Genomic DNA, 25,551 nt, shown 5'->3' with positions numbered 1-25,551 from the left:
TATTATGGATGGATCAATATATCTAAATCAGACCCCAACAAGAGTTTTTACTTATTAAATAATGAATGGGTTCAATTTATCACAGTCAATTTTAAATTCTACAAGCAGCAGGGAACACGGAAGGAATGCAAATCTCTTTAAAAGAAGTAGTTTTCACAAACAATAGTCAAATAGACCCACTGAATTTTTCATTCTTGTCCAATTCTTATGCATAGTTCTACTGTACTAATGTGTTTGTGGCTAAAACAACAGAAGTTTACATTTCCAGATATGTAAACAGATAACATTTTTATCTTCTACCATTGTTTGAATCCCCCTTGGGATATGCCACTCTTATGTCTCACACCTAGAAGGTTTTTTAATAAATATGTGGTTACAAATGAAAGAAGAAAGCCAAGAGGAATTCTACATATCATAATGCTTGTGAGAGAGAAAGAAGGAAATTTAGCCATCTTTTCATAACAGAGGCTTGGTGTGAATCAGATAAACTAGTAATTTCTCAGAATCTACTTTAAAAAGTCACATGCGAACACCAAAGAGTGTTCCTGTCATTCTTATTTGGACAATAAAATAATGTTTCACTTGGTTACGGAGAACTGGTGTCCTTCAATTTCATAGCAGCGGTATTCTAACTTGGTTTGTGGCCGTGTGTGGGGATGGTTTCAATGCTCTCTACTTCATACTGTGACTCCCTGGAGGACAATCTCTCAGGGATATGATAAAAATCTAATAACACTCTTTAGAGGTGATGCAATGTGGCTGACTGAGCAGGTCAAGAAAAATCTCATTTGAGGTGACCTTAGTGTTTGGTGATTTGGCTTGACATTTTCAGCCCCAAATTGTTTTTTGTAATTAAAGAACCCTGGCCTTACTCTTTAAGAAATATTGGATGGGTAATCTAAAAGAAAGTGCTGTCATTCAATCTATTACCTGCCCAATGAAAACCCTGCTGGAGAGGAGGCACTAGGAAATTTCATGCCAAGTTGAGGGCACAAGCCCAACGAGCTTATGGTCTTTTATGCCAGAGAAATACAACGAAAATATGAAATCTTTGTAAATAACTCCAACTTTCCTAAGGTCTAAGCGAAAACTACCATTTTAATGTGATTTGCATAGTTAGGACACAAAATAGGTCAATCACTTTTTAGGAGGCATTCCCTTAAATTTTACTTGCCCTTGCAAATAAAAGAAGGTGGAGAAATACCAAAGAACATACACCCTCTAGGACATGGCAGAAGTATTCTAATGCTCATTTGCAGGACTTGATAAGTGTTAACAAAGGGACAAGAAGAATGGTAAGAAGAGGGTGTAAGAAAACGTCCTGTGCCTGCCACTTAGAAAGACAAAGATGCTGCTGTGAGACTGGACACTTTATCTGCGGGTTTTATTAGCCCCAAAGGGTTGATGTTCTATGGGCCATTAAAAAAGGGGGGTAGAGGAATGTTATGAACTGAATATTGGTGTACCCCCTCTCCCTGCACTTCATATGTTGGAACCCTAATTCCCGATGGACTGGTATTTGGAGGTGAGGCTTTGGGAGGTAATTAAGTCACGAGGGTGGAGCTCTCTCATAGTGCCCTTAGAAGATAGAAGGTAGCTTGCCTCCTCTTTCTCTCTAACCCATGAGAGGCTACAGTGAGAAGATGGCCTTCTGCAATGAGGGAAAGTGTCCTCACCAGACGCCTGGATCTGCTGCCACCTTGATCTTGGACTTCTCAGCCTCCAGAACTGTGAAATAAATGTTTGCTGTTTAAGCCAGCCAGTCTATGGTCTTTTTGCAATAGCAGCCCAGCTCACTAAGACAGGAAATGATGTGGTGTGTACATGCACCGACTGTGTTTAAAAACACTGCCTCAAGTTGGTAATCATCATTTGTGTCTAAAAGTGTGTGTATTTTTTTTTTTTTTACAATGTTAGGCCGAGACTAGATAATTTTAGTTGTTGAATAAACACTATTATTTGACCTACTCTGCAAGGAAGGTGCAGATATTGAAGGCACACTGAACCATCCTGTGAAGCGTGGAGAGGCAGAGACGCAGAACTGGAAGATAACTATCACTCAAAAGACTTACCACAGTGAAGTTCCTTCCTGCTTCACGCACACTTATTACCATCCTCAGGCCACTAACTGAATTCAGGTTTTTTCCAACGCCTGTTATTGTGCTCCCACCACTAGCAAAATAAAATAGAAAAACAACAACATTAAGAGGTCCTTTTCCTACCAAGTATTTTAAGAGAGAAGTTCAATTAAACGACATGTAGTGACTGCAAAAAACAGCCACAGCCAAAGGCAATGGGAACTCTTCTTTGGAAATTTATTTAACTTGAAAATACTTTTAAAAATTCGTATTTGGTAAGTGGAAGAAATGAACTTGTCTTTTTATTCACCAAATATGCAAAAGAAAGTTTTTATCTCGCTGAAAAAAACACGAAGAAAAACAAAATTAACGATTGTTGCTAGACTGATAGAATTAATGGAAACAAGACAGAGTGAACTGGGTCCAAAGAGATATTGACTCAATCCCTGGTATAAGGAAAAGCTGTGTGTAAAGCAGGCAGGACAAAAATTGACATGTACATAATGTAAGTGCATAAATATGATGGTGCCACGTTAAACTGTTTTACTGAAATCCATTCAAAATGTAATAGAATAGGATAAAATGCTTCTTGGCATGAACTAGCACTGATAACGTCAAACTGCACTCAGGACCAGAATGTAGTTTTCAGTCCTGAATTGGAAAGGCAGCCTTTAAAAGAAATGTAACAGCATCAAAGTCACAGGTAAAACTACAACTCGTCTTCAATACTCAACAGCAAATCATCCTTACGTTCATTATTTTCTTATACCTATCAGAAGTTTTTACTTACCTAATAAAAGATTTGGTTGGATGAATTTCATCGACAATGGGGTCTTCCCGGTAACTGAAGCTGTTCATCTCTCGGTTGGCTAAGTCAATTTTTAATTTAATGGGAAACTCAGTTGTAGTGGTTTGGGCTGGGGTATAACATTCAAGAATACTCTCGGACACACTGTACCAAAAAATTTAAGAAAATGGACCTTAGCTATTAAAGATACACATATTTTAAAATTGTATCCATAATAAAGAAGATATGCTACATATACACAATGGAATACTACTCAGCCGTAAGAAAAGATGAATTAGTGCCATTTGTGACAACATGGATGGATTTTCAGATTATTATGCTAAGCGAAATAAGTCAGAAAAAGTCGAGAATCATATGACTTCACTCATATGTGGGATACAAAACTGAAATCAACAAACGAACAAGACAAGCAAGCAAAAACTCATAGACACAGACAATAGTTTAGTGGTTACCAGAGGGTAAGGGGGAGAGGGGTGATAAAGGGGGTCAAATATATGGTGATAGAAGGAGAATTGACTCTGAGTGATGGAAACACAATGTGATATATAGATGATGTATTACAGAAACGTACACTTGAAACCTATGTAATTTTACTAACTAACGTCACCCCAACAAATTTAATTTAAAAAAGACAAGAAAAAAAAATTATATCCATAAAAGGATATCACTCAGTGGCTCCTACATGGGAATTTCCTGATGAAGTCTAGAAAACAGCTCTTTCTAACGTAGCCTGTTTACATTTGACTAGATCCCAAATTTAGTCTTGTTTGGGAAAGCCATCCTTTCTTTCAAAACATTTAGGATTTTAAGCAATTTAAAGGTATCCTTTTAGTATTTGATTAAACTGAGCTCTTCCAACTCTAAGAAGCAAAAATATCTTCCCTCCAAACCCTATGTTTCCCATGTTTCTCACCTCCCCAGAATGATTTAGTCTAATTGTGAATCATGATGGAAATGTTTATTTTAATTAGTTGTCAATTACCCGAATCTCACAGCTTACGGTATAGGTAGGATACTAAGATATAACAGGAGAGAAGGTGAATGGAAAGATAAAACTCAAAAGTGGAATTAATAAACAATAAGGTAGAAAAATGGCAAAAGGGAGTAGATGGGCTTGAGAAGGAAGAAGTTTTGTCAGCAGGAGAGTAAATGATAAATATCTTGATTTTTTGCCACAAAAAAAGAATAAGTTTTTCTTGATTTGTTAGATGTAGATATTAATCCTACATTACTGATACAACAAAAAATAAATTTACACCACCTTTTTAAAGAACATGTTTTTCCACCAATTGAAATGTGTCTAGAATTCCCACTGTTTAGGTACTTTCCAGTTAAAGTAAGTAAAGTGCCACCAGTCTTAGGACCGTAACTTGGAGAAATACTTGTTATGATAGGATCCTGAATAAGAGATAAAAACAAAAAGGCCAATAACTTGTTAATTTGGTAACTCTAAATAGATTAAGTAGCAATTAAATACCCTACTTCATGAGAAAAGTAATGCTTAGACTTACTACATAAGAAAATGTAGTATATTGTGCTGTGCCTCGACCGCTTGAAATAATTATGGACAGATTGAAGTGCTCGCTCATTGCAGGACCAACTGTGCATTTCAACCTGAAAAAAACCCCACAAAGTTTAATACATTACAAATTCAAAGCCAGTTTCTGGTTTGGCTGATTTATATGAAGGGACATTAACTCTAAATTGTGAGCTGACTTCTGACTAGCAAGCAGAGTTTTGTGGTAAACATTAGGGCTGACAATTGTATAATTATATTCCCATACTGTTATGTTAAACTTCACAGTAGTAACGTGTTATTTTACTTCTACAGACAAAACAGGAAATGGTAGACCTCATCAATGGAAAAGTTCGTAATAATCTAAGTCTGATCCTATAAAAATGTAGGCATAATGTTTGGCATACTTAACTATAGACAAACAGTATGCCAACAGCATATGAAACAGTGGCTGATTATACATAAGCCAAATCTCTTCATTAACGTATGTCAACAGGTACAGTTCTGTGGTTCCAGGCTCTAATTTATAATGCTATGAGTAAGAACTTACAAAATTCATTTCCAGAATGAATTTGTTTTGCCATTCGGCTAAACAAGTATGACATTAATGGATGTTTTGGTCTCAGTGAAATGGACAGATTTAGATCTTTGTGTAACCCTTTAGAAGAATTCCACTGCGTATAAAATAACCACTTGATAGGCTAGGTTCAACCATAAAACTTGAAATGTTTGGTTGTTGTTACTACATAACTAAAAATTTCTGGATTCTCGTTCATTATGGGATTCAGATTTTACAGGAGGTACGTGTAGCATACAGTAGTAGCGTGAGCACAGGCCTCCGATAAGGAAAGCTGAGCTCCAAGGCCTGCTCAGCTCTTACTCTTGGGATTACCTCTGGAACTTACACTCCACCTCTCTGAACTTCCGGAACCACCTTTGTGAAATAGGACTGGTATTGCTACCTCCTGGGATTTGGGAATGGCTAAATAAGATACAGTCCTTACATTACAGTGCCATTGAATATCAGCTGAATGTAAATTTAAACTCATCAGAAAAAACGAGTCTCAGAAGTGTGATTCAGCTGCTCCACTCCATGTCTGAGGTTTAGAAAGTAAGTGTAGAAGGGAGGATCCATATTGAGCTATTTACTGGTTTTTATAGAAAAAGCCATTGGATACTATCTTTGGGGACTTTAAAGATGGAGTGATGGCAGCCAGTGCTTTCAAGTCTACCCAAATCATTTCTGAAAAGTTGTTAAAAATGGCTGAAAAAATCCGAAGTTGAATTCTTCTTTTCTTCACCCAGGTAATGTCACCTTTCTTTCTCCTGAATCCTGGTAGTAAATAGGATTCAAAAACAAAATAGGACAAATCCACAAGGGATGTCATAGCCAAGACTCTTTTTAATTTAAGAGATGAACTTTTAGGGCAATTTTTACAAGCACTCATTCAAAAGCAAAACCTGTTTTCCAACCACACCCCAGTGAAGCATTTCAAGTTCCTTACGTATTTGCTGTACTCTCACTTAAGGTCAAGGTGCAGCTCTCATTTCCAAGGAGAATTCTGGTTTTCTTTAAATCAAATTTATTATTCCTCCTGAATCCAAAGTCCCAGCCACATATGGTCAGCGTTGTCCCTCCTTCCAGGGGGGCAGTAGTCGGGAAAACCTACAAGGACAACACAGAAGTTAAAAAACCCAATATATTCTTTCATGTGTGTTGAAAACAAACAAAATATATATCCTCAAATAGTCTGAAATTCTTCCATTCTCCCACTACCTAAAGAAATTTAATTTTCACTAAAGGAATAATGGTCACAAATTTCAGATCACCTGGAACAAATATTAAAACTCTCTCACATGCTGATGAAACACATTTTCCGCAGTTCCAGCGATGGGATAGAGAGCAGATTGAGCCTGGGTGGGAACGAAGGACCTCCTTGGGCCACCCTGAACTGAATCCATCTTCTAGGCAACTCCTGAGCTGGAGAAGACACACTTTGGGCCCTGACTTTTACATGCTGATAACGTTGATTATGACTCATTCATGGGCCTCCAGATCAAACTCTGCTCAAAACCCCTTCATTGGCCCAAGCAGCCAAGTGCCGACCTACGCCTCCCTCTGCGTACCAGCTGGTCCCGTGCGAGCTGCTGTGGTAGCCCCACCCAGAGAGGAAAGTCACAGGGTCAAAATACCAGCGGCTTTCCTACTATCAAACACAGATGGTATTCAATACATACCTGCCATTTATTCATTCTTTATCTATTTATGTATAAATCATTTACTATGTCCTAGGCATCAACATACTCATATGAGTAAGTGAATCTGTGTCTTTATACTTGTTAATTCACACTTATTACTGATTTACGATTTTTCTTTTTTTCTTTAAATATGGTCATCACTATTTGATACGTACAGTTGGTTGGTTGATACACCCAGCCTTTAAAAAATGATGGAATATTTAATACATTCAATATATTATTTCGTTAGAAAGAGATAAAAACAGGACCAGAGAGTGTCCCAAGTGTGATCTGTAATTGTAGTAATGTTTCTAATTATCTCCCTTGGCATTATTTTAAATCTCATTTCTTGGACTGATTCCCCCCCCCAACCTTGTTCAATGTTAAATAAATAATATGTTCATTTTATTATTGCAGGTTCATTTTCAGTGTGTTAAAAGTAAAAATTGAATTTATCAGTAAAACTTTGGCAACTGTAATATAAGACAGCATTAAACTCTTAGGATTCTATAAGAAAATGATTCTTGTATAATACTAAAACTATTAAAACAAAACAAATTTCCAAGTTAAAAATAAGCTTCTCCTCAGCAGCTTTGTGACAATTGAGAAAGGAAATGCTGTTTTGGGAGGACATATTGTAAATTGTGCTGTAAAGTACAATGGTGGGAAAACATAGCACCGCTACAGAGACAACTTGAAAACCAGTAAAGGCATTTGTTTAAGGCTAATTAGTGAAAGTCTAAAAGTGATTCTTTTATAACTTAAAAGGGCTTTTAGCAAAATTCAAATTTACAAAGATTCCCATCCCTCCCAAGTAAATAATCGCAAACCAAAGTCTTAATTTACCTTTGTTTACCACACCCCTTTAAAGTCTTAGCTTAATGCTTTTATGATGGCTAATTTACCCATTAAAATACATTACACAGTTGTGCCTTTCATGAAAACTTACCTCGTCTGTGTCTAGTCAAATGAGAACTGCTAGGGAAAAAATATGTTTATTATTATGTTAGAAATCCAGTAGGAGATAATAAGACACCTAACCCTCCCCGACTCTCTTCAGCCCGAGGCAGTCACACAGCTACTGTTCCTTTTTTAATGAGGAGTCTTCCCCATAGAAAACAGCTGCCCAAGGCCTGATCTACTGCCTATATCCTCCCACCTTCTGTATAAAAATTGAAGTCTGTCCCTCTGCATACATCATCACTTTTTATCCAAAGCAAAGGGATCGGGTGAAATTTGAGAAAAGACACTGAGAGGTGTTCAATTGGTGTCCTGGCAATAGAAATGGCTTTCATAAAAACTCAGCTAGACCGTCCATGAGGTTTTGAAAGACCAGCTCTACTTAACTTTTCTCTCCAGGCTGAAATTCTAAGGGAGGGAGTGCTCTTTTCCTACCTTACGGGGTAATGTTCACTCTTCCAGGGAAAAAGGAAGAAAGCAGGATTGGACTACACACCCTTGCACAGAACTAACAAAGGGCCAGCAAATTCAGCTGTACTGAAGGGCAGAGGAACCCCGGGAAGGAAATGAGTGTCTGGCATAACGCTGGGTCTTCCACCTGTCTGGGTAGGGGAGAAACAGCCACAAAGGTAGCGAGAGTCCTCTCACAGGTGAAAATGATTTAAATGATCATGTTTTCAAAACCTATGAAGATAACACACGAGAAAGCTAGAAACAACAACAAAAACCTTTGAAAATTAAAATGGGCAATGTATCATAGTAATGTAAGGTATTAACTGTAGGGTAACCTGGGTGAAGAGTATATAGGGAAACGACAACAAAAGAAATTGGAAAATTAAAATTTGCCTCTTCAGTAGGAAAAACGTCACAAATATATTGGTGGTAGTGTATGGTCTGCATGACCTCTGCCCCCATAAGACGGCGCTTCTTATCTGAGTCTTCTCATCAATTAATAAACTGTTTTACTGTCTCACTGGGATGGAATTCAATCCTACAAGAGATGACAATTTTATCCTTATAAATTCAGAATACATTCGAAAGTGCTCGTCCTTTTCAGAAGCATTTCTCATTGCTCTTTAAGTACAAGATCAGATAACATGTTTGACACAAAATAATGGGCTTGCAATCCTGAAATCTCTCATTTGTGCAACTGCAAAGAGTTTCAGCCACCAAACATCATGTGCCTTGAAAAGCAGGTTAACTTACATTTATTGGAAAGTGAAACTCTATATGTTAGCTGGGTTTTGTGCCTATGAAGTTTAAGACAGATAAGAAAAAGAGGAATAATCTGTCTTATTTTTTGCAGTAAGAATGCTGAATGTCACGCTCCAGTGCAGCATGAAATCTTTCTAACAACTATGACCAGCATAGCCTGAGACTCACCGACTTGTGCTTGACACAACGCAACCTTTTAAAGTTGCCAGCTAGAGTGCTGGAGTTGGGAAAGGTGAAAGAGGAGGAAGATGTAAACCTTAGGGAAGATTTTCTGCTTCCAGAAAATTCTAAACTACTCTATTTTTTTTTTTTTAACAATTTTAACATAGCTTGACTAATAAAAGGAAGCACATTGGTCAAAATTTAATGTTTCATTTACACAGGTTCTCAACCTGCTTTTCATTTAAAACACCAACTTGGCTATTTTTGATATCAAATTGTGATTTAACTACACACACACACACCTCATATCTCTTACAAGGAATAAATAGCTCAGCTTTCTAATGTCTCAAGTTGCCAAGGCTGTGTGTTTAAAAGAGTATAAAATTGCATGTGGTGTTAGAAGTATATTAAAGAACAACAAAAAGGGGGTACATAAACACTACAGTACAGATTTAAATTTGTTTTCTTATTATTTTCTAGTTTATTCTCTGGCTAATCAAGCTAAGTCTCAGTAATTGTATCACACCCAACAGAAACTGATTTGGTTTAAAACCCAGTCACCCCACAAACCGTGTCCCAAACCGTAACTAAATGAAAACAGCCATGCGCTTGGGGTGGTTTCCTGCTCTGAATCGTACACTCTGTTTACTTGGGCTTGAACCAGGCGTCTACGACCTTTAACTTGAATTTTTCACCAGAACCACTTACTAAAGTCCAACTTTTCTACATGCAGGAATAGAAAATACACACTGGGTCCTCACCAGGAAGTATTTTCAAGCAAAATGTATTGGCAATAAGACATTTTAAAGAATTGTCAGGGAGATTTTCATAGTGCCAAATACAGAGGGTGCCAAAAAAATGTATTCATATTTTCAGAAAGGAAAAAACTGTATTAAAATTGTAATACTCAGTATATACTAATAACAAAACATGAACACAAGTCATGTTTGACTTCTGCAATTATAAGAGGTGCTCAAAGTGGTTACCATCAGTGTCCAGACACTTCTGATTACTGCGAACTACTGCTTGAGCAATCTTGACCAAATTGTTCACTTGTATACAATTTTTTTTGGCATCCCGGTATATGCCGAAGGAAGTAGGGCAACAAGGAATGATGGTGGCTGCAGTGTTGTGGCTGAAGCCCACGAGTGGAAGCTCGGTTCTCTGATAGCAGAAGGTACTTGGCTGTGTTCTGACTGAATCTCCGTAGTGTCTGGGGAGTGCCTGCTGGGTAGTATGCACTCAGTGAATATTTTTGGAATGAATTAAAGAACGAGATGGCTCACAGAGAAGAGATATTAGTATAGTCAACAGCTGTGCCCTTATGGCTCTTCCAGGAATTCTGAGAGGAGGTGCAAGCCACCCCTGGGTGTTTACCAGCTACACTGCCCTGGGAAGTAGCTGCCAGTCTCACCTGTGATGAGACAAGGCTACCACCCTGGCATCAGACAGCAGAAGCCTTCTGTCCTGTCTGCCCCAGCACGCCTGGGCCCTCCAGCTTACACGTTGAGCTTAGGGTTCTGGGTGATGCCATGAGCAGATCTCAGTATAGAGGAGTTCGCGTCTGGGCACCTGGTAGATGAAGTAGGTGGTAAGGAACTAGGGAATGGGTGAGTCGGGGGGAACAGGTCCCCGTGGGAGGAAGTGGGGTGTGATGCAGCTTATTAACCACCACTCCTATTCGCAGAGCACTAAGGAGGCGCAGTCGCCCAAGGACAGAATGTATCTAGTGAGTGTGAAGGAGCATGTCAGGAGAGACTTGGGGGACGGGCCCAAATGCCAGCCAGAAGGGGCACCTGGAGGGAGGGGGGGCTTTGGCTGAGGTCTCACAGCTCGGTCAGTAAACTGATTTTTTTTTTTTTTGCATTAGTGAGATGTGTGTTTACCAAGAAACACTGATAGCTGCCAGAGACTCTCACCTCGTAGATTGTAGGATGACAGATGTCTTGAGTCCATACTCCACTGGGGCATTCCTCCAATCGCACACATTTGTTGTGGCACCAGCCACACTGCACAAAGGGAGGGGCGGAGAGACACTGGCTGCAGGACTGGAAGTGTTCACAGCCTAGCCCATTCAGCGGGATCTTGGTGATCTGTGAACAAAAGGGATGGAAATAGCTTCCAGAGGGGTTTTTTTGTTTTTTTGTCAAATAAAACTAAACACACCAAAGATACAAGTAAATACAATTTTCTTGGATCTATTAGAGAAAGCACCCATGTGTGCAAATCATGGAATAATAATAAAGTGAAATAAAAATAAAAAAATCAAACCCCTTTCTTCCCTCTACTGTTGGCACATACATGATAGAAGGTACCACTACAGATCACTGAACGCAAGCACTGTCATGCAATGCCGGAGCTTCTGTTTCGTAGGGACATTTTGCTCTGCCTGGGATGATTTTAAAATAACAAGAGAGTATAATTTAAGCAGCTGGACAACACACTTGAACCCCAGGGACATTCTAAGTAAGTTTACATATCATTCTGGTATCGAGATGTACAGCCTTCTCTCAGAGAAAAGGGGTTACTGGCTGGTGTCAGATTCCAATACGAATTTTAGGATTTATCTGCCTGCACTGGAGTTCTTCCCTTAGGACTGTAATTCTAATTCTCTGTGTTTGTTTTTCTCATTGAGAAATATAGGACAAAAGGAGAAGCACACATTATGAGCAGGCCCTCCCTTAGGCCCAGTCTTCCCTAAATAAAAATTTAACTTGGTTTCAGAAGATCTCTGAAATACTCAAGGAGGAGCTTGCTAGAGGAGAGGTGAATCCAAGATAAAGAGAGAAGTTAAAAAGGACCCCGTGGTACTGGTTATAGATACCCACTTAGGAAGAACTGTGTCTGTGGCACCTATTGTGGGAACTTGGCTTACCGTCTTCCCAGTGACGACCAGTGTGTAGCCATTTTGGTTTAATGGGTGCTCCACAATCATTTCTGGAGACACAGGTTGGGAATCCAGGCGAAAATTCACATGAGGGGTTGATGATCCTGATCGAAAAACCACAACCTGAGAAACAAAACAGAAAACACCTTTGTTCCAACAAGTTCAGTTTAAACATAAGTGGAAAATGTGGACGATAATGGTAGTAATAGATTAGAGCTTGTGGGTGTTTGAACTAAAGGTGTTTAGTTTATCTCATTATAAATCAATATGGCATCTTCTAATCTCCTGCCTTGAAGACAATTCATCTGAAGCCCCAAGACAGACTTTTGCTGTGATCTGTTAATGGTTTCTGGGGAAGGAGGTCTCCCAGTCAATCAGCCAGCACATGCAGACAAATCCTCATGATTGCACTGGGAAACTGAAGGAGCCCAAACTCTCCCCAGAATAGAAGACCTCACTTACGCTACAAGGATTCTGTATTATGTTTTAATGTATCCTCTTGACCCTCCCCAGCAGGCAGCTTCCCTTGACGTAATGGGAAGTGCAGTGGACGGGGATTCTGGAGACTCGAATCTAGCATCAGCTTTGCTACTCTTAAGCCATATTTATAGATCTTTGGGGGTGAAAATAGGCCCTCAGCTACTTTGAAATGATGTGCTGTTGTTTTTATAAACCATTGTCCCGGCATCTACTATTACTTGGATTATAAACAAAGTTCTGCTTCTCAGTTTGGTTTTATAATAAGGTCTGATGGTTTTAACAATGCCTTGGAAATGAAGCTTGATAACTGGCGTCATTCTTGCTTACAGGTATCTCTAATTTGGGATGCTTCTCAACTATGTAATTTTCATCTGGCCTGTTGCAAAACTCAGCAATAATGAAGTCCAGGGGTCAAATCAGGATGACAATCTGAAATGAATGCTAAGACTCAGGGAGAGTTGAGTGACGCTCAGAGAAACGTTCGTTCTTAAACAAGGCTGAACACAGCTCTGGGCTTGAAATTCACTTTGTGAAATTTCCCCACATCCCGAATACCCTTGTAGGTCGCACTGAAAGTGTATGTATTTGCCATGGGTATGAAATCACAGGACAAACATGGGCACGTGTGAGACTAGGATTAGTTAAATAACCACTCCTTCTACCTCAGCTTTCTCATGCGTAAAATGGGAGTGAAAATTATAGGAGTAACTGACTGCTGGGCACGCTAACAAACTCACACACAACATACAAATGTTCTGGGGAACCAGTAGTACATTTTTCCTTCAACACAATAAAGGAGTCAAGTAGCCTGGAACAATCTGGGAAGATTCCCTAAGTACCTAATTTGCTCCAGAGAATGGACCATCGATAGAGAAACTAACGAAGCTTTTATAGACCATACACATGAAGCATCATGACATTTTTTTCCCAACGTTTGTTACCCCAAATGTTCAACACCTTCAAAACAGCTCTACTAAGCATGGTGACAGTATTTGCACAGAAGTTAAATGATGGACCAAAGGTCATTTGGTCAGGATGAGAATGGATGGAAATTATTATTTCTAAATTGGGGGCCAAATAGGTATTTGTGACTTTTGCAGGCAAAGCAAAAAGAAGTCCAATAACCAGTCCTGCCTCATTCTGGGTTCTGGTTACAAGCAGAGAATCAGGACATCAGTCTTCTAAAGCTTCCATCCCAAATGATCCAGCTTTTGGTCATCCGATTTTTCAACCTTAACTCACTTCTGGTGTTCACCACCTCTTGTTTTTCCTACCCAACCCCCCTTTTTTTAAAAAAAAAATAATATTTTCATGATGGCTGCCAATTACTTCAAACTGCAAAGATTAAAAACGAACAAACAAAACACTCTTTTTCTCACACACGTGTCAAAACCAAAACAGAAGAGCAGCCTCTCTTACTACCCTGACTATCTCTGCCTCATCCCTTGCTTTCCACTTCACTGAAGATCCCTGGGAACCTTCCTGGGATAGCTGCATTTTGGTTCTCTCTCTCCTGTATCTTTCATTCTATTCAGACCTGCTACGTAACAGTTGCCTCCTAGTTCCCTTTATACCCTGTCTTCTTGATCTTTTTAATATCATTTCCCTTATCTATAATAAGCAATCTCTTAATTACTAGGTCATCATCTTTGATTATCACATATCTGAACCCCATGCAAATACTAATTTCCTGAAGAGAGTTAACCTTTCTCTCTCTTTCCCTAAAGAATCTCTTTGCACCTCTAACACTTGGATAGGTTGATTTGGTGTATTCCCTGTTAAAATTTTGTACCTGGTAAACACGAAACAAACAAAAACAAAACAAAACAAAACAAAAGACTTTTTGTCTGGAGAGCACCATAGATACGATACTCTCATAATAGGTAACTGAGCGAGGCATTGTGCTAAGAACCTTAAATGGATATTTTGCTTACTTCTTACAATAATCCTCCAAGGTCGGTACTATCATTTTCCATAAAGAAAATACGACAGAGAATTTTAACTAGAAAGTACAAGAGTCAGGTTCCCAAGGAGCTTTATCTAATGTTTGAATTGTGTGCTTGACCTCTCCTTAAACACTCAACTGCTACACTCTTGGAGCACCAGAGTCAATACCAATAAAAAGCTTCAACTCTGAGCTTCTAAGAGCCACTCGTGAGTCAAAGCATTAAAACAAATTTCACAATATTTTTGTCTGCCAAATGCTCCTTGTTTCAGTAATATTGGCTGCACAAGTTAAGTGTGCCTAAGGAGAAAGACTCCACATCTGAATAGCTTCTGAGGGCACAGGGAATGCCACCAGCTGGCACAGCTGGCAAGCTTTACTTTTGATCATGAGCTGGGACGTGTGACTTGGTACAGGACACAAAACTAACCAGAGAAGACAGGAAGGCTGTGTGGAAAAGTGAGATGACTGTTTGGAATTTTGAGCAGAGGTCATATCCCAGATGCAAATACCTTCTGAGTTGATCATTAGCCGTTTCTCTGCAGGAATACCTACGGCTATACAATGCCAAGAATGCTTTTCTATCTGTTAATTTCTCACTTTCTCTCATTTCCCAATTCTAAACAGAGTAACCACTTTAACTCTCACAATACCCCTGAAGCAATGTTTGCAAGAAATTAGGAGTTTCTTTTGGTTGTCATAGCGATATTTCTAGGGACAGAACTGAACTTAGCATCTAAATTTAATTCTTATGACAAATCACCTGGCAATCTTAGGTCAATTAGTATGAAATAGAACGTTTTGAGTTTCGGCTGTGTCAACAACCAATCTTTAGTGTTTAGGTCTCAAAATCTGTTTCTTTAATGCTCTTGAAAACATAAGACTAATATATTTTGGGGTAGAGGAGTAGGGAGGAATCTGAATTTACTGAATTGTGGTGGTGATCTCAAATTTCCTAGGACAGGACACGGGGAAGAAATACATGTACAAATAAAATCAAACCTTTGTTTGATATTTGGGGCTGGGCTCCAAAATTCGTAGCCTGAACAAATTAATTTTGTGTGATGTAGCTACAAATATAAAAGGCTACAGACCCTCATCCCATACATAGACTTTTGTTTTTAATTAATCTGTTTTAGAATTTAATTTTCCTTAAGAATGATGAATTTAACATGAGATATTTGTATATGGCTTTGTCTAGTCTCCCCATTTCTTAAAAAAAGTGGATTGTTTTTGGTATATTCACAGATTTGTGCAACCATCACCAAAACTGGTTTTGGAATATTCTCATCACCTCACCCAGAATCCCACACCCCTAAGCCATCATCCCCCATGGCCTCATATCCTCCAGTCTCTGGCAATCACTAATCTGCTTTACGTCTCTATAGATTTTCCTATTCTTGGCATTTGGTGTAAATGAAATTCTACAGTATGTGGTCTTTTGTGTCTAACTTCTTTCACTCAGCGTAATGTTTTCAGGGTTCATCCGTGTTGGAATGTGTGTCAGTATTTCATTCCTTTGATTGCCAAACAATATTCCCTCGTATAGATAGACTATATCTTATTTATCCATTCATTGGTTGATGGATTTTTGGGTTGTTTCCACTTTTTGGCTATCGTGAATAATGCTGCTATGAACACTCATATACAAATTTTTGTGTGATTATGTATTTCCATTTCTCCTGGGTAGATACTTGGGGCGGACTTGTTGGCTCTTATGGTAACACTGTTTAACCTTCTGAGGAACTGTCAGACAAGTTTCCACAGGGGCTGCATGATTCTACATTGCCACCAGCAACATATGAGGGTTGGCTCCAATTTCTCAACATCTTCATCGGCATTTATTTTCTATTTTCTTCATTATAGCCATCCTAGTGGGTGTGAGTGGTATTTCATTGTGGTTTTGTTTTTCATTTCTCTGCCAAATGTTTTATTAAATTAAGTAAAAGGTTAAGTTTACTTCTGGAGGTTCTACAGCCTTTCATTCACTCCTTCTCCTTGAGATTGAGTAGTTGGTTGGCATCACCTGCCCAGCCTCCCAAACAGTGTTCCAGAGAGCATCCCTCATGGTCAGACTGGACTTTTGTAAAACAGGGTCCCAGAGAAGCTGGAGGTGAGAGAAGGGCAGAGGAACAAACCTGGATTCTCACTAGAAGAACCAGGCAGAGTGGGAGATGTACCACACTCCCCAAGAGCCACTGTTTTTGGAAGATCAAAGTGAATTTTCCTTTTATTCAGAAAATATGCTGAATGGGACCTTTGCTACTAATTTAGATTGATTTTTAATTTAACAGTTAAGAAAAATAGCAGATTTCTATGAAGGAATAAAGAAAACTTCATTTTTAATGAAAGATGGTGCAAATTATTGGAGAAAAAATGTGAGCTGAGAGGGAAAAATGTGAGTGAAGGTGATGACACCACTCAGAAACAGACGGGTTATAACTGGATACCATCTTAATCCAGGGAAGGGGTCTGCTTTCCCAGTTCCCAGTAAAGTCTGGCACATACTAGATCCCAAAGGATTACCTATTGCCTCAACATATGAATAGATTGAAATAAGCTCACTTAAGCCTTGATGTCTTCAGGGTTTTTAAAAAATATTTCAGATATTTAAATAACCTTCATGAGTTTGATCTGCATTTTCAAATCATGGCTCCTGATGCCTCTTGCTTCTTGCTTGCTGCAACAGACTGAATGTGTCCTTCCAAAATTTATATGTTGAAATACTAACCCCAATTTGATGGTATTAGGAGGTGAGACCTTTGGGAGGTGATTAGGTCATGAGGGTGGGGCCCTCCTGAATAAGATTAGTGCCCTTATCAAAAGGACCCCAGGAAGCTCTCTCGCCTTCAGCCAGATGACATTCTATGCACCAAGAAGCAGATCTTCACCAGATACCAGATCTGTTGTCACCTTGGGCTTGGACTTCCCAGCCAGCACTCTGGGAAACAAATGTTTGCTGTTTAGGCCACCCAGTCTCTGGTAATTTGTTGTAGCAGCCTGGACTGACTAAGACCTTTCTTTGGGTTTACTGTTTTCTTCAGTATGTGCGAGACATTGGTATTTGTTTAGAATAAAATCCAATGTGAAGAGTTATTTGTTTCAATCAAGGTAAACATCTAGTTTCCTAGAATAGAAAAAAGATAAAACATGAGAAGAAGTAGAAATTCCTGGTTGGTATTGTAAACTCAAAATTAAAAGTGGTAAGACAAAATATCAGGTAGCAAACGTTGAATTAAATGAAGCTTTACTCTGTTCTTTCCTTCACTCTTTTTGTACAGGGCACAAGTGTTTCTACACCAACTTGATACTACAAAGGAAAGGTACATACAAAAAACAAAACAGTTTTCCTTACTATTATAATACTGGTATGTGTGTGTTTCAACTTTTTGAAATGAGTCAAAGTGAGTCGAAATGAGTCAATACCAAACTAAGCCCTTTGTGGAAAAAAAAAAAAATTAAGCATCTAAAAACCAAATAGTCTAGTAAATTTCTAAAAATTTAAAAATAACTAATACTTTCAAATCAATATTTCAAACACAATGATCGTAGAATTAGCCAGTCTACACTCAGAGTATATGTTTCTGAATTTTAAGTGATAAAAGTTTAAAAGACTACTGATACATGTATATATCTATATCTATCTGTCTCTACATATCCATAGATATATATCAATAGTTTTTAAAACTATTACACATGATATATATAAAACATGATACATATACATACATATCCGTATACATATGTATATATATCATGTCTTAAAATGTCTTTCCACTCTTTCAAAAAAACACCCAAACAAGAAATCTGGGCTACTATATCCTAACCAAAACAAACACACAAAAGTTTAGCATTTTTTCATGGTTTCAAATATTTACGATGATTTAAATTTCTATGCATGTAATGGTGCATAAGATAAATGTATTTGAAGGCATGCATTAATGCATTTTAGTAGACTATTCATGAACTGGGTTCAATTTTTAGTTATGGATATAACTGAAATTATTATTTATAATAGGTTCTTTTTTGCACAAAATAGTTTCAGAACTTATTAGTATCTTTTTTTCTAAAGAAATATACCAAAGCTACCATTCTTTCGTGCTATAACTAAGTCAATAACATGAACATTAAAAAACGGCTGATGATATTTTTATCTGAGCATTTTATAAAGGAGACAGACAGGTAAGTCAGCAATCCATAAACAGAAATGTTGTTCCAGTTCAAACTTCATTTGGCTGTGTCTATTGCCAGACGCTCACAGCATTGATGAACTAATGATCTGTGTCTACGTGCACTAAAATAGCACTAATCCCAAACGTAATGCATGCCACCACTTCCAACACAGAGCATTGATGTGCCATGATGGTGGAACAGGAGCTGAAGGAATCTGGACAGGAGGTCAATAGATGCATTGATTCTTCTTACTGGAAGTAATTACTCTCAAGTTTACTGATTACTAACATAATCCTTTCAGTAATGGGCATGCAGGTAATGATCACGACCTAAGGGTGTCTTTTTAGGTCATCCCTACCTCTTTAAATTTCTTGCTTAAGATCCAACTAGCCCAGTGAAGAAGCACAAGAGAAACGGGGTGATGCGTGGTAACAGCATTAAAGAATTGGGGATGGGGAAAAAGGGGACTGGAGAGGAGCCAGGAAGATGCCCAAGGGCCTAATGACAGCTGTGATTGTGCCCAGGTGGCCACTGTACGTACACAAGGTAGCTGCCCAGTGCATGTTAGTGGAGCTGAACTTGAAAGCAGTCTCGAAAGGGACTCCCCACCCCCAACCCATCCTGACCCACTCACTCTCTCTGGCCTGACAGTCATGCACAAATATTTTAATAGCAATGCCTCACATCTAGAGATTAAAGCCCTTATATAAGTGCTGTAAAAAAATCAAGCAGGCATTGTTTTTGGATGTAGATTAGACGAGGAGCTCAGAAGGGGAGACGCGGGCCATCCCTGTGATTAGCCCCGTGATCTTCATGAGGATTCCTGTCCCCTCTCCCACGTAGGCTGCACACGGCACCAATGTGCCTGAGCCCTGTTCTCTTCCACATCCTCTCCCCTCCAGAATGTGCAAGAAGGCGCGTTCTCATTGTTTATTTATACTCTCGAATAGTGCATAGCGGGTTATTTTACTTCAAAGCATCCCAAGAGAGTGATCACAAAAACAAAAACTGTTTCTGAAATCTATATCGACGGAGCTCTACCGATAGGCTTGGATATATGCACCCATCAGAGTATTTAGAGGTAGCTGCACCTGCATGAGATAAGTTACACATGTTTAAATGCTAGAAACATGTCAAAAATGTCTTCACTGCCATATATAATATTGTTAGCTAAACAATATAATTCTTCCTAATCAAATAACCACTGTGAAATACCTGATTCACTTTGCACCCGACAGCTGGGGCTGTAGCTTGGATTCCCAGCCGGAGCTGAACAGAAGCACAATAGGAAAGGCAGAAACAGCTGCAAAGTCTTGGGAGAAAGCATTTGTAAAGCAACTTTGCCTTTAGGCTTCAGGCTAGGAAGGAAGTAAAATCATTTTTCTTTTCCTTTTCATGTATGGCAGCTGTTTTTTTGGGGAAAAAAGTCTATTCTATTTTGTAACAGAAACTCCACAGTATTATTAAAATACAAGTTGTGGAAGCTTAGGCCTGGCCCTAGATTTAGAACTTTAGGGCAGCCAAACCATTTACAGAGCTTGGTAGGTAGTTCCGTTCAGCTAGATTAAGCTGGAAGGCCCCCCAGTCTGTGCTCAGAACTGACTCCTCCCCTAATATTCTTTGCTGTAAACACACATGATTTCAGCGATTCTGACTGATCCTTCTAATGCGTTAGGTTTATTTATGTAAAATTTCATGGAATGGGATTCTCTCTGGCAGGTGTCAGAGACATAGGTCCTCTGTGGCTGTCAGTAGTCCTTTGTGCGCCCTTGTTTGTTTGCAGTCTTTGTACCAGGTACACATTTTTATCTCCTCTACCGCAATTTTAGTTCCTTAAAGGCAAGTTCTGTGTCCCTTCTTTCTTTGCTTCATTTATTTGCCTAGTAAAGCAAAGTTAGTAAGTTCCGATATATATTTGATGAATTAAGAGCCACCTGAGTTTTTAAAAAAATCAGTGATATCAGTACTTCTCATAAATAAGTATCTACTTGTTTCCTTCTTTTTATCTGTAATGTTTTGGATGCACAGGTAATGAGCATACTATGGCTTCTGCTATGAAAATGCTGGGAGACAAGAAGAAAACATTCGCCACCGCGTTTCTGTTATAATGAGCCTGATGTATGACGTAACACTTGGGTGGAGGAATCTGTCACACAGCAGAATTTACTCAGTGATTAAAGCAACTTATCTAAAAATGGGATTTTATAAGAACTGCAGAATCTGGAAATAGGCCAGGAACCTTTTGATATAAGAAAGTGTCAGACCTAAAGTGACTGTAGAAAGCTTATTAATATGGAACTGGATTGGCAAGGTAACAGACAATTTAGAAAAAAAGAAAAGCAGAAATAACGATAAAGGGAAGCAAATCGACATAGCGAACACATTGGGAATGCAATAGATGCTAGCTTCTTTCATTCTCTTCCAATTATTTTGGAATTCTATAGAATAACATCAACGTAAACTGAGAAAAAAAACCACATAAACACAACATAATACCACACATTTTACAAGGATAATAGATGCGGCCATATTTCAAATATGTTCAAGTGCTTGTCTGTGTGGGTGGGGACTGGGCATTCCTCCTTCAGATCTGAGGAGTTTAGGACAGAATTAAATGGTCTGAGGTGGGTATATAAAAACATTAGGCTGGGAGCCGGAGGGACGGGGGAGAAAGAGCTTCATTAACTGTGACCCATGGGAGGAGGGGACTGAGTGTGGGAATATTTAGATAACAGGGTCTATATGATTCACTTTGAGCTAGGAAGGATTTATTGACATGTTTTAGGCCCGAAAAAATTCCACCATGCCCACTAGTATAAGAAAAACATGATTTAAAATGTGGCAATTATCAACATTCAGACTGCTATAAAGACAGTGGTAATTTTTAAAAATATGTTTGGAACAGAATACTGAAAAAGGATGTAGAGCCAGGCAAGTCACAAGAAAACATCATCCTCAACTGGTTCACTACAAGTCATTGTCTGACTAGGATGTTAATTATATCAGATACTTATGAAACGAGCATCACTTTTTAAAAGAGACTTCTAGTCTTTGTAGGAATTCAGCCTTTCCACAGTATTCAGCCTTTCCACAGCATTATTAAAATACAAATTGTGAATAATACAAGAAAATACAAGGATCACAATAGATGCCATTGTGATTCTGCATTAGTGAAGAATCTGATGAGGAACTCATGTTGAAAGCACTACGCCGTATATTAAAGCAGTAAAAGAGCCAACACAAGAGCATTTTAATCTCCGCAAAGTGCTATGATTCTTGTATCTAGGAAACACAACTTCTGAAATGTGAACTTTTATTGGATGGAAATACTGTTGCTATCCATTAAAAGCATTTCTTAACGAAATCCAGATTTTTTTTTCAGTATTTGAACTTCTTTGTATCTGGCCCCATCGTTTTGCAGAATCAGGAGAGTTGAAGTTACAATGGGATTTTGATGATAACGTCCCTTCCTAACTGCTGCCAACATTTCTCAGTGATGTGAATGTTTCTTCTCATGGAGACGCGGAGTTCACACAATAGCTTTCCTTTGATCTGAAGCTTCCCTTGAAATAGGAAAACATCGCCTGGAAGTGCTTTAATTGTTTCATTTTATTTTCCAATCATGTGATAGAAATCATGAATGGAAACGGGAAAAAAAAAACCAACAAACCATTTTTGGCAAAGGAATGAAAAGCAACCACATTTAAATTGAAAGCTACAAGAATTTAACAAAAATAGGCCATGGACTTCATAAAACGTAAACCAGCCTTCTTTGTTTGGCTTTCAGTTTTGTCTCTAGCTTCCATTATGATCCCCACTTTACAATATTTGCAAGTATTTTACTGCAAAAACAAAAACCAATTAAGTGCAGGCTATCAGATGAAACCGACACGGCCGCGCTCAGAAAGCACTTACCTGCATGAAGCGGCCCTCCGACGTCCCGAGGTTGGCGATGGTGAGGTCTCCTGTAATGAACGTCGACACAGATGTCAGGAGGACTCGATTGAACTGGCCCATGAATAAGTCGACCCGCTGTAGAGCGGTGGTGAACTCCGTCCGATACTCATCACTGCGTACTTCACAGCCTGATGGAATTCTCAGAAGCGTCTGGAATAAAATATGGTCCTAGAATTAATGCGAGCAAGCTGGTAAGAAACGTTTTGGTGTGTCTTTTCAGAGCTTGGAGGGGGATGGCAGGGAGAACTGTGCCAACAGACCAAGATGGCCAGAGGCCTTCCCAGGGACCTAAGTGGCTCCAGCATCGTCAGGCACCTTCACACGTCTGTGGTCTCTGAGCTGGGGCAAACCATACCGTCCTGGTTCGAACCACAGTTCATCCCGTGCTGAAAGATGGAGCTTAGCTGGCGTAATTTAAAGGAAAATAAAGCTGTAAATGTCTCAGCCCTTGACATAAAGATAATGCTTCTTGGCAGGCAAGTCCAATGAGATGAATTTTACCTGGAATAGTCCTAAATGTTAGAGTCACATGGGGACAATATATTTTAACACGTGTGCCCGTGAGCACCTGTGTGCGGGATGGGGTGTGAAGCAGCGCTGATGGGTCATTCTGGGGGAGGCTCCAGGGTACAAACCCCAGGCCCGAGTGTTGCCTCCCACCCCAAATCCAATCTGGGATCTGGTGCTCATTTACTTCCTGGAGTCCTGTAATCTGTCTCCATCTGTGAAATTCATGTTATCTCTGTTTCAGCTCCCCCACCTGTAAAATTGAGAGCATTATAGGAGTGTGCCTACCTTAGAGAAAGAACTGCTGTAAAGATGAAATGAGCTGGTTCCTAGAAATCTCTGACAACAGAGCCCAGCGCACAAAGAACACAGCACCACCTACGTATTTGTCATCATTACGTGAAAGGCTCAAAAAATGCCAAAGTTGAACATCAAATAATCAGTAACCAATGCACTAAAAGGCAATCACCACTCAATCAGGTGTTTGTGCTTTAGCTTCAACGTTAAATGGAAGGATTTTAGAAAATATTGTTAGTAATGTGTGACAGTTACGCGCTGTGGGTCCTCCCTTCTCGACACTCCAGTCTCCCGCTTTCCCTTCTGCCTTCCGGCTGCAGTGCCTGTGTCTCTGTCATGCGGGGTGACAGGTGGGGTCTCTGCTCCCGCTCCCCACATAAGAACACAGGACATGGTGAGGCCAAAAAGGAACACCCACGGAGCCATAAGTAGGGGAGTCATATCACTATATTCTCACCGGCGGCACCCGCCTGTCTGCAATCCCCTCTTGCTAGCCCCATTTGCTGCTAGCGTAGCCACAGCAGTTATATTAATGGCCAATGGCTCACTGGTTACAGCTGACGGTCAACTAGCCACAGCTGATGGCCATCCAATCCCAGTTGATGGCCATTTACTACCTGAGCCAGCACCTTTCTATGTGAGGCCGAGAGCCTGGAAACTGCTTTCTGGGGCTTTGTCCCCACCGTCTCCTTCATAGGACCGCTTGCTCTTTCCACTCTCCTGGGGCGATCAGTCTCTCCAGTGCAGTTTAGTGATATTTAGTTGACACCTTTGTACCTCCAGGTTACCCCTCAGCTCTGAGCGGACTGTGCCTACACCATGAAATCTGCTCGCAGTTATCTCAAAGACCTCAGGTCAACATGGCCACCGTAGAAACCACAGCCTTCCCCTGTTCCAGCAGGTGCAAAGTCAGAAACCTAAGTGTCAGCCCTGACTCTCCCTATATACTGTCCATTACCAAGTCCCTTCAGTATCTCCTGGGTCCATCCAGATGTCTCTTCTCCACATCAACCTTCATCCAAGCTGTCCCCGCCCTTTCCTGGGCCACTACAATGGCCTCCTCAGTGGACCTGCCACACCCAATCTTGTCTAATCTCTTTCCAGATCCAGTCTCTAGAGTGCAGCCAGATTTTCTTTATAAAACATAAATCTCATCACGTCACTCTGTTTAAAACACTTAATATGTCTCCAGCTGCTCTTAACATAAAGGACAAAAATATCAACAGGACCCGCGGGGCCCTGCATTATGTGGGTCCTGACCAGCTTCTCCAGATTCGCCCTGCACCCACTCTCCTGTGTCCCCTGAGCCCCAGGGAGCTGGCCGCCTTTCAGTTCTCCAGATATGCCACGTGTCCTCCCATCACGGGGTGGCTGCATATCGTGCCCTTTGCCTGAAATGCTCCTTTCACCTCCATGCACCTTGAACCGCGATGCCTCCTTCAGATCTCAGCTTGTCATCCCAGTATCTCAGCTTGTTACCCTAATATCTAGGTCAAATCCTTCTATTATTTATACACATATGTATTATATGACAGCACTTGTTACAGCTGCATCTGCTATTTGGTTGTATGATTATATGGCAGACGTCAGACTTCTCCAAGTGGCGGCCTGGGATCGGGGAGCCTGCATGTTCACTGCTGCAATTGCTCAGAGTAGATGAAATATCACACACAATAAACCTTCGGTCAATATTAATGCAATGAACGAACAAGTGAATCAGTTATAGGTAGCTGGGAAATGAGTGTGGAGATATGAACCAATCTTACTAAAGTTATCATTTTCAGGAATAGAGGTAGCTAAGGGTTTCTAAGGGACAAATAGAGTGTATGGCTCCTGACAAGAGAGTTTTGAATTGGTAGATTTGGGGCAGATAACATGGAGCAAGAAGAAAATGAAGGCTCATTTGGAAGAAAAAGAGAAAAAAATTCATTCTTATACATCTTTGTGTATAATTACAACTCCAGAAAAGGATTTGAAAATTAGATATGCTCTATTATTATCCTACTATAGCAATTAGAAATTGTCATACTATATTTCAAACCAACTTAGTTTAAGAACAACTTGAAATACAAACTTTAGTTATCCTTACATAAAATAATCTTCTCCTTAAGGTCAAACTTCTGTTACATGGACTGCAAAAGTCTTACATCTACTGACTTTTATGTTCGAAAATCACCTAAAATGCTATTTTATATAGCAACTCTGTCTTCATTTTAAATGGTGATAAATTAGCAAACGAAATCTCTGAGACGCTAAATCTACTGACTCATAATTAATGAAATGTTTTAGTTCTAGACATTTATTTTGATATATTAATGAGTGCTATTT

General features: G+C 39.5%; 1 protein-coding gene across 1 annotated transcript in view; it reads right to left on the bottom strand.

The window, feature by feature from the left end:
- Window positions 1–25,551, bottom strand: part of MET (MET proto-oncogene, receptor tyrosine kinase) — a 118,838-nt gene that overhangs the window by 32,599 nt on the left and 60,688 nt on the right. The window contains exons 3-10 of the mRNA XM_081038784.1: window positions 22,378–22,569; window positions 11,853–11,987; window positions 10,897–11,070; window positions 5,908–6,068; window positions 4,398–4,500; window positions 4,148–4,284; window positions 2,869–3,030; window positions 2,073–2,172 (exon numbers count right to left, since the gene is read on the bottom strand). Coding sequence (XP_080894910.1) covers window positions 2,073–2,172; window positions 2,869–3,030; window positions 4,148–4,284; window positions 4,398–4,500; window positions 5,908–6,068; window positions 10,897–11,070; window positions 11,853–11,987; window positions 22,378–22,569 — 1,164 coding nt within the window. The remainder of the gene's footprint in view (window positions 1–2,072; window positions 2,173–2,868; window positions 3,031–4,147; window positions 4,285–4,397; window positions 4,501–5,907; window positions 6,069–10,896; window positions 11,071–11,852; window positions 11,988–22,377; window positions 22,570–25,551) is intronic.

Source organism: Rhinolophus hipposideros (assembly GCF_964194185.1).
Source record: "Rhinolophus hipposideros genome assembly, chromosome: 25".
NCBI classification, from domain to species: domain Eukaryota; kingdom Metazoa; phylum Chordata; class Mammalia; order Chiroptera; family Rhinolophidae; genus Rhinolophus; species Rhinolophus hipposideros.
The sequence above is the reverse complement of the archived record's forward strand: the minus strand, read 5'-3'. Positions and strand labels throughout refer to the sequence as shown.